Below are 12054 nucleotides of genomic sequence, written 5' to 3'. Positions count from 1 at the left end.
GAACTCATTACCTGACTTATATAACTGTAACCCCTCTGTACATCTAACAATGATATATATATATATATATATATATAAATAAATAAATTACATATATATATATATATATATATATATGTAATTTGTTTATTGTTGGTCGTGGGTCTTGAACTCTGGGCCTGGGTGCTATCATCAGGTCAAGGTGAGCACTCTACCACTTGAACCACAGTGCTACTTCCAGTTTTCTGGTGGTTAACTGAAGATAAGACTATCACGTACTTTGCTGCCCAGGCTGGCTTTGAACCACAGTCCTCAGATCTCAGCCTCCTGAGTAGCTAGGATTACAGGTGTAAGCCACCGATGCCTGGCTTTAGTGTATATATATATTTTTTCTTTAAATATACACACACATATATTTACTATAATTCTATCCCAAACCTAAATTTTCATGATTACATTTTGAATTAGCAGTCCCTGACCTTTGATTTAGCAGCAGAAAAGGAGCCTTTCAGGGCCCTGGGGAATATTCTACTTGCACCTGAGCTGGTTATGGGCATGGAATAAGAGGTTACCTAGTCCTCCGGCATGGGCATCAATGAGTGAAGTGGCCACAGCAGTCCCTGGGGGAAGGCCAAGCTCCCTGGCTGCCTCAGGCGTGAGCCCCCTGCCCAGAGGTGCTCCAGGAGGCAGCACTTGGTTTCCTGGAGAGACATGAGAGAAAACAGACACCCATCAGTTTGGATACACAAAAGTGAACAAAGGGCTTCTTAAGAGAACCTTTTTGCTTCCCCCATTCCACCCTGGGTTTTCTCAACTCTCAAAGATAGAAACCATGCAGCCATGAAGAGTCCCTTTTCCTATTTGGTGACCTTGGTGTATGTGTTCGGGATGTAGGAGCTGTGTTTTGCAGTAATTTTCAAGCTAGAAACTCTGAGCTATCACTCAAATCAAAGTAAGATTCTATTAATGGGAAATTCCAAAGGAATATAAATAAAGTGGCCTCTTAATGACTGGATTGATACATAGTCCTAAAGAAGTAGAGAAAATTTACTTTGTGGTCACCTCCAATCACTGGATAAAAGGAGAGAAGAATTTCTCCTTTCTCTCCAAGAATTTCTTATGACATTTTTCTTACCTAGAAAAGAGAGCACAGTAGAAACCTTACAAAGTTCATGAACCTGGTACACAATGTGAAGGATATTCTTTGGACTTGTGCAATGCAGTATTTCACATGACCTTGAATTCTTACAGTCAGTCAGGCTTTTGGTTAATAATTTATTGATTGCCTTGCTTTGTGTGGACACAGTGAGCCTGTGAGAGATAGTTCTCGTTCCCAAGTTGGAAGATGAGATAAGACACAGAGAAACATTTATTCAGAAGAAAATGAACAACCCATCTGTTGCCAGGTGTTTCACAGAGGCTGAGTCTTCACCTACCTTGAAGAAATTCTAGAGTAAATATTTTTGCACTGTGAAAGTGGGGTTATGAATATATATCCTAATAAACCTTTGAATTCCAAGATTCTGAGTGTCTGATCAAAAATCTGTTGGTTACTACACCGTTCATAATTTTTCATGGAACTTCATGCCTTCTGTGTCCCAGGATATTTGGACTCAGCTGCAAGTGTGTAGGTGGATGGGCAGAGGATGAATGACTCAATCATTCTTCTCTGAATAGAAATAGCACCTCCACAGCATCATGCTTATCCATTCAACTAGTGAACTTCTATCTGTAACTGAATGTAAAAAAATGTTTAGCCAAGAAGATTAAAAACACTGCACTGGCATCTGAGCACTGGAAAGTTGGTTGGAACAACTGAAGAGTTAGATTTTTCATTTATTTGATTTGATACAATGAATTCAGTATTTGAAAAACTGTGTACGTGGAGCACATGGATCTGTTTCCAACATTAATTTAAGAAATTTAGGCAGGCACTAACTAAGATTACAGGCATTTGTAATCTTAGTTAGTCAGGAGGCTGAGATCTGAGGATGGTGGTTGGAAGCCAGCTTAAGCAAGCCTAACTACCCCAAAACCAGTTCTGAAAGTGTGGCTCAAGTGGTAGAGTGCCAGTCTTGAGCAAAAAATGTTCATGGACAGGACCATGTCCCGAATTCAAGCCACAGAACTGCCATACACACACATATACATAGAAACAGACACAGACACAGAAACAGACAGACAGACAAACACACACAGAAATCTAAATCAGATATGTCTAATGAAAATTTATTGCCTGATTTTAAGATGTTACCAGTAGAAAATGCAGATCTAATGGCAATGATCCAGTCTGGAAAGATGAATGTAAACTATCTCATTAGTGATTTTATTATCAGGCTAGGATGTATCTCAGAACTTGCCTAGCTTGCTCAAGGCCCTGATGTTCAATCCTTAACACTACCAAAAAATGTCAACAATGTTCAACAAGAAATGTCCTCATTACCTTACTCATGTAACTGTAACCCCTCTGTATAGTATCTTTGCAATAAAATTTAAAAAAATTTTAATGTTAAAAAATGTCAATTATATTGAAGAGATATTTTGGATCTATTAAGTTAAATAAGGTAAACAAATTGATTACTTAAAGAAACATTATCATTGCTATTATAAAATCAGAAGTTAAGTATGTAGCTCAAATGTCTATTAATGGTGCTGGTTTAGGAAAACAAGGTTCAAATGCTCAAAAAAGTGGTAAAGGGGGGCTTGGAAGAAGGGACTTCTAGCCTGAGTTGAATTCCCACAGTAACAGAAATCTGCCCTTGGTTCTGGACAATTTGGTTCTGGACAATATCTTAATTATGTCACTCTGTCTAGTATGTAACACATAATAAACATCGTACCAATGGTAAGTCTTCCAGGCCCCACACTACTCAGAAAACTAACATGCATTTTCTTCTCTTGTTTTCATAGTAAGGAAGGGCACTGAAGTACCTGTAATGTTCACATTCCACAAAGAGAGAGGCAAACCAAGAGTTTGAGACCAAAAAAAAAAAAAAAAATACATTTCACACAGTCACACAGCCTAATGACTGGAGGAGACAGGCCATGGGTTCGCCTCTTATTGATACCAAAACTTTGACTCTTTTTTATTACATTACTATCTGAAACAATTTTTTTTCTTCAGAAGTGTTATGAATAAATGAAGGATCAAAAGAAGTATTCCTCCATCAAGTATTTTTATATGTTTATAAGCCAGCAATATTTGGAAATCTTGTTCATTAAAATCAGATTGTTTTAAGGGTTCATTCTCACCAAAAGGCAAAATGGAAAGTCTTTTCCATTTTTATCCTAAATCTCCATAAACATAAAAGGGGTAGTTTTTTTTTTTTAACAGAGAAAGGCCCAGGCAGAAAGGGGATTAGCAGGGTGGGGCTTTCTTCTTTCAGGGTGATTTGGAAAGAAACCTTAGCTGAAAATGAGCTAATTTTTTTCCATATCACCTGGGCTCATGGTTTGCAAGGTTGCAAACCATGATGAGGCAGAGTCTTGGGCTCAGTGGGATCAAAACACAAGTAGGAGCATGGAAAGATTTTTCAGGAAAGGAAGCATCTTGAGCAAGGACAAGGAAAGCAGAGAAGAGACACCTGTGAGGTGCCTTTACCCAGTCAGAGGGCTGGGTAAAGTGGAACATAGACCAGGTTGGAGTTGGGTCAATGAGGCCAGAGGCAGGACTTAAAATCCACACTGCAGTGTTACAGCTTCACCACTGAGGATGTTGGAAACTAGTAGGGGTGTGCTATGCCTAAGCAAAGTGGCTGGAAATGTTTTTATGAAGCTCTTCTGGCAATAGTTTAGGAAAAGGAGAGGACTTGAAAGTAGAGGAAAAGAAGGCAAGAGGGGGCTAGGGGAGAGGGAAGACGTTGGACTTAGTGAAGTGAGCTACAAAGTGACTTCAATCAGCAAAGAAATAAAAGTTATCTATAACTTAATGAAGAATCGAAAAGATAGGAGATAGGGTATGGAATAAGAACTGACAGGTTATAATGGTGGCCTGCACAGTAGATAGGAAAACACCATGAACTCAATTTCCTCTTCCAAGGGTGTGCTATGAGAAGACTGTGATTGTAAAGATCTTCCAGCACACTCAGTGCCTGCCTCATCTGTAAACAACTGCCCCACCAGAGAGGCCCTTACCAAAGGAGCTGCCCCTGGTGATTCAGTGGACACCGCTTGCTTTAGAACATGGTGGGCTGGCCAAACTGTGGGGCTACATCACCATTTAGTTGTCTTCCAGTGCCCAACCCTACTCCTTCTTCCTATCACAGATGACTATATCAAATAAACATCCTCTCAAAGTATTCTCAGCCTCTGCTTTCTGAGAAGGCATCCTAGGGCAGTGAGCCAGCCTGCTAAGTGCAGTGGGCTGGGAGATGATCATCCCATCTTCAGCTGGAACCACATCTTTTAGGAACAATCTACCTAACCTCAAGTAAGAAGGAGCTTTGTTCATCTAATGACTGGAGGGACAGAGGATGGTAGATATAGGCAGGGATCTCTGAGCAATTCCGCCTCTAAAAATCACTCTTCCTGAGATAGAGGTGCACGGAGGGGATGAGTGGTCATAGGCCACTTGATCACTTTTCCCCAAATAATTCTTGTTTTACTTTCTTTCACCATAAAATTAAACCATAGAATCTTTTTCCAAAGCTAATCAAGACTTTACTATCTTAGGACATCAGTCTCTGCTAGATTCCATTCTACCATTTGCTCATGCAGTTCATAAACCTTTCAGAAACCATTGGTCATCAGATGGCCCATGTAGATTTCCATCTACCTTGTGCCAAGGTCTTGGTGCTTGCATATGAGTGAAAGATGCTGGAATATGAGTGAAAGATGCTGACCTCTAAAGGCTCACACTGACATCTGGGACTAGAGCAATGGGAAATCAAGACTGTAAGAACAGTGGAGAAAACTCTAGTAAAAAGTAGAATGTACCTACTGTTCTCAGAGAACTGAGGAAGGATCCAGTAATTTAGTTCAGAAGAATAAATGACTGGACTAGAATAACAGGTAAGCCATTGCTGAATTTCATGCTTCGTTTTTCCAGGAAAGTGGATGTCATTACAGCAAAAACTGTCTGTAGTGGGGCATGGGGTTGAGATGTCCAGTGTTAACAAGATGCGCAACAGAGAGGAACAGAACAGGGGAAGTTTACACCAGAGAGGAACAGAGGATTGCAGGCATATCAGCTTGTCCAGGACCTGCCAGCTGACCATTCTGTGCCCTGAGATTTGGTATTTTAAATAAACAAACCTGTACGGTGTTGAAAGAGCATGGGAAATAATTTTTAATCTCTGAAATAATCGAGCCAATGGAAAAGTATGGGGCTGCAAAACATTATGTAGAATATGACTTCATTGTAAGAAGGTAGACGAACCATTTGTACAAAACACATTCCTTGGGGGAAAATAAAGAAAACAGATTTCAGTGGGAGTGAAATAATTATATTAACCAATAAATTCTGCTTGTTCTACTTTGAACGTTCATTTCTTCTATAATATTTTAACTATTTTTTTTTACTTGTCAGAGTAAATAAAATAAGGTACAACAATTCAGCAGAATCCCAGGTAGTCATAAAAATGAGTGAGATTGAATCAAGGTATGACATTAAATGAAACACAAGCTACATTAAAGAAAAAGAGCAAGATAGTTTTCAGAACATGTTCACTTGTGATTTTTTAAAATTTTTATGTAGTTATTAATGTAGTTGTACAAAGTATTTGCCACTCAACAAGGCAGTTTGTGAATGAAATGTATCTTGATCAATGCATCATTCTCCCTCATCCCTCCCAACTCTACCCTTTCCCTCAATTTTCTTAATTTTATAGATCCTTTTTAAGATGCCAAGATCTATGCATTTCCAGAAAAATCCTAGAAAAATGTACAGCATGTGGGTACAGAAGAGTTGTGATCCAGTCAGGGGCACTCTGCTCTATGTAATGTTATTATATCATGACTTTGTATTCTCCAGTGGTCAAACAACTAAGCTTAAGTTGAAAGCAAAATAAAATTAAGTTAAGAAGAATTCTGTGCATCTTTTCCAAACCTCCCTTCTCAGGCTGAAGGCAAGAGATACCCATAAGCTCTTCTATTTCTTTTTTCGATCATATTTACCTTTCTATTAGTCACCTTTATTCCACTATTCCCCTACTTGTGGTTCCCTTCTTATGAACTAATAGTCACCCTTGGACTATCATGTCTTTTTAAAACTTCTATAGATGTGATAGAGAGGAGGGAGATTGACTGGCATACATGGTATACATTGTGCACAGGCATGAAAGTGTCACAATGAAATCTCCCCCTGTGTAGCTACTGCATGCTAATAAAGCATTCCACATGAGAGAAAACATGTGATAGTTGTCTTTCTACATCTGGCTTATTTTGTTCAACATGATGATCTCGTATTGAACATGAGATTAAAAAACAACAAAACGTGTTGAAATTGTCTCAAGAAAAGGGAAAGGGTGATAAAAGAAGAGTAAAGAGAGGGAATTTGACCTGGAAGAAATATATGCATAATGATATCACAATGACACCCTCTGTACAACTAAGATAAGCTAATAAAAATAAAAGTAAAAATCATATCATTTATAGGGAATAGATAAATCTAGAGCTCAACTGTGTTTCTGATATGACGAGACTCTGTCCTATACACACATCCCTCACCTGGAAATATAGAAAAGCAACTGTCATAAGGGCCCTTGAGCTCAGTGAGCTCCTATTCAGTCTGAGTGGTCAAAAGCTGGAGTCTACAATTATCTGGTGGTTACAGTCCCTCTTCTCAGGCAGGGGCTCCTATTACACCAAATCTTCTCCTACCAGTTTTTCAATTATCTATGACTAATGAGTACTTTGGGAACAGTTTCAGACACACACATAATCCTCTTTCCTGATGTCAGCAGAAGAAATTAATGACTATGTGGATTGCTGCGAGACAGAAAATGCATTATAATGGTCAACAGAACTGTTATCCTCTCCAGGAAGGAGGGAGGGGGTGGTGCGTTGAATTAACTGGAAGGTTCAGTGTTCCTTTGTATTTTCACAGTGAGATTAAACTCAGAGGGAGAGCTGGCTCTAGACCCATGGAAATGTCAAAGAGAGGTTTGGGCGTGGGTGGCAGTCGACCCTGGTTCCACATGCTTGGCACTGCCATGCCAGTCCCAGCTCAAATCTGCCAAGGTCAACAGGCCAACCAGATTGTCTGGGACACTGCTAAGTGTTGTTCCATCCTGCCAGAAGAAGGAGAACTGAAATATTCTCAGGCTGAACCTACTTTCAATCTGGCTTAGGATCCACCAACCAAAATTGAGAATATAGGACCCATAATCAATAGTATGTGAGGCAGATATAAATGTGGTGCCTCACACAGGCATACCTCATGCTTGAGTAGTTTCAGAGATTGTTAAGATGGAGTCCAAGTCTGGTGGAGCTCCAAAGTTCTGTGAAGCATGAACCCCCATAAAACAAAATGTAATGCTATCCATGTGCTTAAGGTTGCCACTAGATATGGCTATTGATAATGACTTTACAAGAACTGATAGGATTAGGAACTTGGCCAAAATCCAGCACCCAAATTCCTCTACAATAGACTTCAGATCACTTGGGCAAATCAGCTCTGGGAGTTTTCTAGACCTGCAACAACAACTGATAAGACTGTTTGCAAAACATTCCAGCAATTCCAGTCCCAAACTGGAGTTACAAACATCCAGAACAATTCACTATCAGAAACATTAATGAGAAATCCAAAGCTGATAAGTTTTGCCACCTGTTGAAAGGTATCTTCTGCAACTGTAATTTGCCCATTTCCCTTCATTTGACTCCTAAAATAATCTCATTTTAAACTGGGAATTGAATTCTATTTTTATATTACTGACTGAATATGAATTTTTTGACATTTGTATCACCCATTAAAGAAATATATACTATGTACTTACACTGCAACATGCTTTGTCCCAGTGCTGAGTCCATCAAAGATAAGACAGATGTAGTCCCTGTGCTCAGGGGCATTATTTCCTAACAGACACTATGTATTCAGTACCTCCTCCAAGATATTCCTGTTAGTTATATCCTTATATGTGCCTCTGGGATATATTTACATCCCTGAGAGTGTATTCTGACCTACAATTGGTGCTATTTTATTAATCTCTGCATTCATTTCCCCTCATCCCTAACAAAGAGCAGTATAACTAGAGTATATTACATTGTTAGTATTACTCTTCATTTAACAGAACAAGCATATTTTTAAGAAGAGAAAGACCACAGACACAGGTCAATCAATTTAGACAGAAATATTAAATATGCGCATCTATATGCACTGTTGATTCTGAATAAATATCAGTTGAGAACAGAAGCTCTCTCTCTCTCTCTCTCTCTCTCTCTCTCTCTCTCTCTTTCTCTCTCTCTCTGTGTGTGTGTGTGTGTGTGTGTGTGTGTGTGTGTGTGTGTGTGTGTGTGTGTGTGTATGTGTGAGTCCTGGGGCTTGAAATCAGAGCCTAGGTGGTATCCTTGAGCTTTTTTTGCTCAAGGCTAGCTCTCTACCACTTGAGCCACAGCTCCACTTCTGGCTTTTTGGTGGTTAATTGGAGATAAAACTCACAGACTTTCCTACCTGGGCTGCCTTTGAACTGTGATCCTCATATCTCAGCTCCTAAGTAGCTAAGATTGTAAGGGCAAGCCTCTGGTACCCATTGAGAATAGATGAATCTAAGTTTAACTCTTGATCCTGAAAGTTACTGCAACATAGTTTCCAAGAAACAGTTGACTAAGGCACATAGATGCTCTGGTGGCTAAACACTGGGGATGCTACTCCCTAGAAGAACAAAAGCCCTCACTCAAATCTCCCAGCCCAGACAAGGCAGGTTCAAGTACTAATCCAACAACCAATGAGCAAAGGAGTGGTACTCACAATTTATACTTAACAAGAGAAATATGATGATAGTAATAGTGCCCATTTACAAAATCTACGGGGCCATCAGTCACCATTCCTGGCATTTACATTTGTTGATAATAATCGGGTGATAATAACAAACCTACAGAATGATAATTTTGGACATAGAATTCAGTTCTGTGAATTAGACTTTATGCTATTATAATCTAATATTGTATAGTCATAGAAATGAAAATATAAAAGTTACACAATTTGTCTAGTGTGTAATGAGACATTTCAATCACAAATAAGATCAGAGTCAGAATTTCAATCCAGGATTCTCTGACTCCAGCTGGGATTTTCCCACTATACCATGCAGATTAGAGGAAGTGGTATGGACTGTCATGGAAAAGACCAAAAGAACTTCATCTGGGAGGAAAACTGTAAGAATCATAAAACCTAATATGCTGAATCTCCGAGCTTTTTCCTCTCCTCCTCTAGGTTCTTCCCTGTTCTAAAAAGAGTTGACTTCAAATAGAGCTTGGAGATCATCAACTTCGATATGTTCATTTTGTAGTAGATGAAAATGCATCTGAGAAGGAGGAGCTCCCTGAAGTCAACCACTATGAAAGCAGCGTCTAGACAGGACTCAGGATTCCTGACTCAGCAAGATTCCTTCACTTTTCTACGTCCCCTGCTGTGGCAGTGCTATTCTGCACCCTTTTCCATACAGAACAGGATGGTCCTTTAAGTCAGGGCAATAAGGCAGGTGTAGACCAGGAGAGCTGGCCAAAATCCAACAGATTCCAAAAGTGTGGGTGGCTATTCTGAACTATTCAAAACATGCATTATAGTCTTTTTACCTCCAAATCATCCACTCTGGCACTTGCAGTGACCTAATTCTCCAGATAATTGCCAGTGCCCTATTTTGTTCCTACCTAGCCTAGGGCCACCTCCAAAAGGCCTTCCTGGGTAGATCATAATTAATCTTTCTTTCCTCTACAATCCCACAGCATGGTTTCTGGGATTACATCATTCTGTCTTACAATAACAGCTTTTTTTTTTTGAGTTTAACTTTTCTAATTTTGATGATAACTACCTTGAAGGTAGAGTTCTTTTTGTATATGACATATCATCTGAGGCAGTGGGTTTTATAACATGGTGAAATTTAGGCTAGAGGGTGGACAGGCTAGGATGAGGGTGGCTTTACCACTCATAAAACTTGTGACCTCAGGCAAGGAACTTCATTTCCTTGCAAACTGTTTGCTTGCCTGTAAAAAGGCTAGACTAATGGTATTTTTCTCCCAGAGTAGTTATGATAATCAAACATGGTGATGCTAATAGAGTGCTTTAGCCTGGTGTCTGTCATACAGGAAATGTTCAACAAATATGATTCCATATTACTTTACAATGGGCATTATCTAGCACCCAGGGGTTACTAGGTTCATTCTGGATAAGTTGGTAAAGCGTGAAGTGAGATCCATGATGTTATAGCATGAGGAGACCTATGCTTTTGGTGTGGGGAGAACAAACTGCAGAAACTGTGAAAGCTGTTAAAATATTCACAGTGATGGAATTCAGCTTCTCATCACAGAAAGTGTCTCCCTGTGGTCATGTCCCCCGGCATGCCTTCTGATTGAAATGTTTTCAGAGTGCAGAAAGTGTTCTCTTTGGAGTTATTTTAAGGACACAATGTCGGTTTCAAAAGGAAACATTATTTTGTCAGTAAAATAACACTGTTAGCATGGCCTGTGCTTTCCAGACCCATGGAGACAGTGCTGCCATGCAGAGTTCCCCACTTCTAGAGGAAAATAGCTATCATTTTGCAAAGGACGCCACAAGATGTGGAACAGTCGTCTCTTCTGTGCAGTACAAAAATGACATAAAGCAACTAGAGATGGACATATGCTTCTCAGGATTTTTTCAAAATGTTGTCCTATAGATTCATGAAAAACAAACTCTAGCTTCATTCCACAGAAGGCCCCATCTCTTAAAAAAGAAAGAAGGGCCACGAATAACAAAATAAAGAACAGTCTTTTAAATTAAGTATACTTCCTTTTATGGCCTCACTTACTCATTCCTTCACACCCTAGTGCCCCAGGGAATACTTTGTCAGAGGCTAGAGTTGGTCTCTAGTCTAGACTCCTATTGCATACTGTTGGGTTTACAAAATGATAACGGCCTTCTAACAATGGATGGACCTGCAGAATGTCCAACCACCACTCTCACATGAGCAAACCCGTCAGTGGTTCCGGTGGTAACTATAAAGGGCCAAACATCTGGTAATCTGAAGACATCTGGGGCTTTTCTGTCACGTAGACCAAACATGATTCAGGTAATTGACTAAATTTTTCACTTTCCAACCAGATGTCAGACTTCCATAGAAAGGAAGCCAATCTTGGACTTTCATGTGCAAATAAGCTAGACTAAATTCATTCCTGGGGGGCAGGATTAATTACTTTTTTTCAATGAATGCTCAATTACATATTATTTCTTGTATCCAACTATTTTTTCTTTTGAGTAAGGTTTTCCACACTCATTTTAAAGAATATTTATTTCAACTTTGGAATGTTCCTTTAAAATCCCTTACTTTCTGATAGTGAGGTCGTATGCTACTATGAAGAGTGATTTCAGCAGTCAGACTGATCTGGTTCTCATTCATGAACCCATCTCCTCAAACGTCAAGAGCCTTGGGATAAATCACACTCTCTGAAATTCAATTTTTTGCAGATATGTATCACAATACTCATTAAAATTAGAGGGCACTGTGAAAATTGAAGATTAGTTATCCCTACAATGTGTAAGCCTACTAGGCTCACTGGGCCTGATGCTGAGAGACCGTGGTGGAACATAGAAGCTGTCTGTCTAGGGCACAGGAATTACACATAATTGACATGTTGAATATAATAATAATAATAATAATAATAATAATAATGCACAAGAAAGGGCTCAGAGGAAGATGATATTAATCTCCTGTTTACTATTCTCAAATTAAATTGTTTTTTTGGGGGGGTCCAGTCGTGGGGCCTGAACTCTGGGCCTGGGCACTGTCCCTCAGCTCTTCAGCTCAAGGCTAGCACTCTACCACTTGAGCCACAGCGCCACTTCCGGCTTTTTTCTTTTTGCTTATGTGGTGCTGAGGAATCGAACCCAGGGCCTCAGGCATGCAAGGCAAGCACTCTATCACTGAGCCACCTTCCCAGCCCCTC

The 12054-nt window shown here is 39.6% G+C and overlaps 1 protein-coding gene across 7 annotated transcripts in view; it reads right to left on the bottom strand.

Annotated features, from left to right (window-relative positions):
- Fggy (FGGY carbohydrate kinase domain containing) overlaps positions 1-12054 on the bottom strand; it is a 377144-nt gene that overhangs the window by 197920 nt on the left and 167170 nt on the right. For 6 of the 7 annotated variants that reach the window (XM_069987161.1, XM_069987164.1, XM_069987162.1 and 3 more), the window contains one exon: positions 552-680. In XM_069987161.1, the coding sequence (XP_069843262.1) occupies positions 552-680 (129 nt within the window). Of the gene's footprint in view, positions 1-551; positions 681-1114; positions 1176-12054 lie in introns of those variants that run through there. The other variant, XM_069987166.1, reaches the window with a different exon arrangement.

This window comes from Dipodomys merriami, unplaced genomic scaffold (genome assembly GCF_024711535.1).
Source record: "Dipodomys merriami isolate MVZ:Mamm:240054 unplaced genomic scaffold, mDipMer1.0.p SCAF_34, whole genome shotgun sequence".
NCBI classification, from domain to species: domain Eukaryota; kingdom Metazoa; phylum Chordata; class Mammalia; order Rodentia; family Heteromyidae; genus Dipodomys; species Dipodomys merriami.
This window is presented reverse-complemented; position numbering and strand designations above follow the sequence as displayed.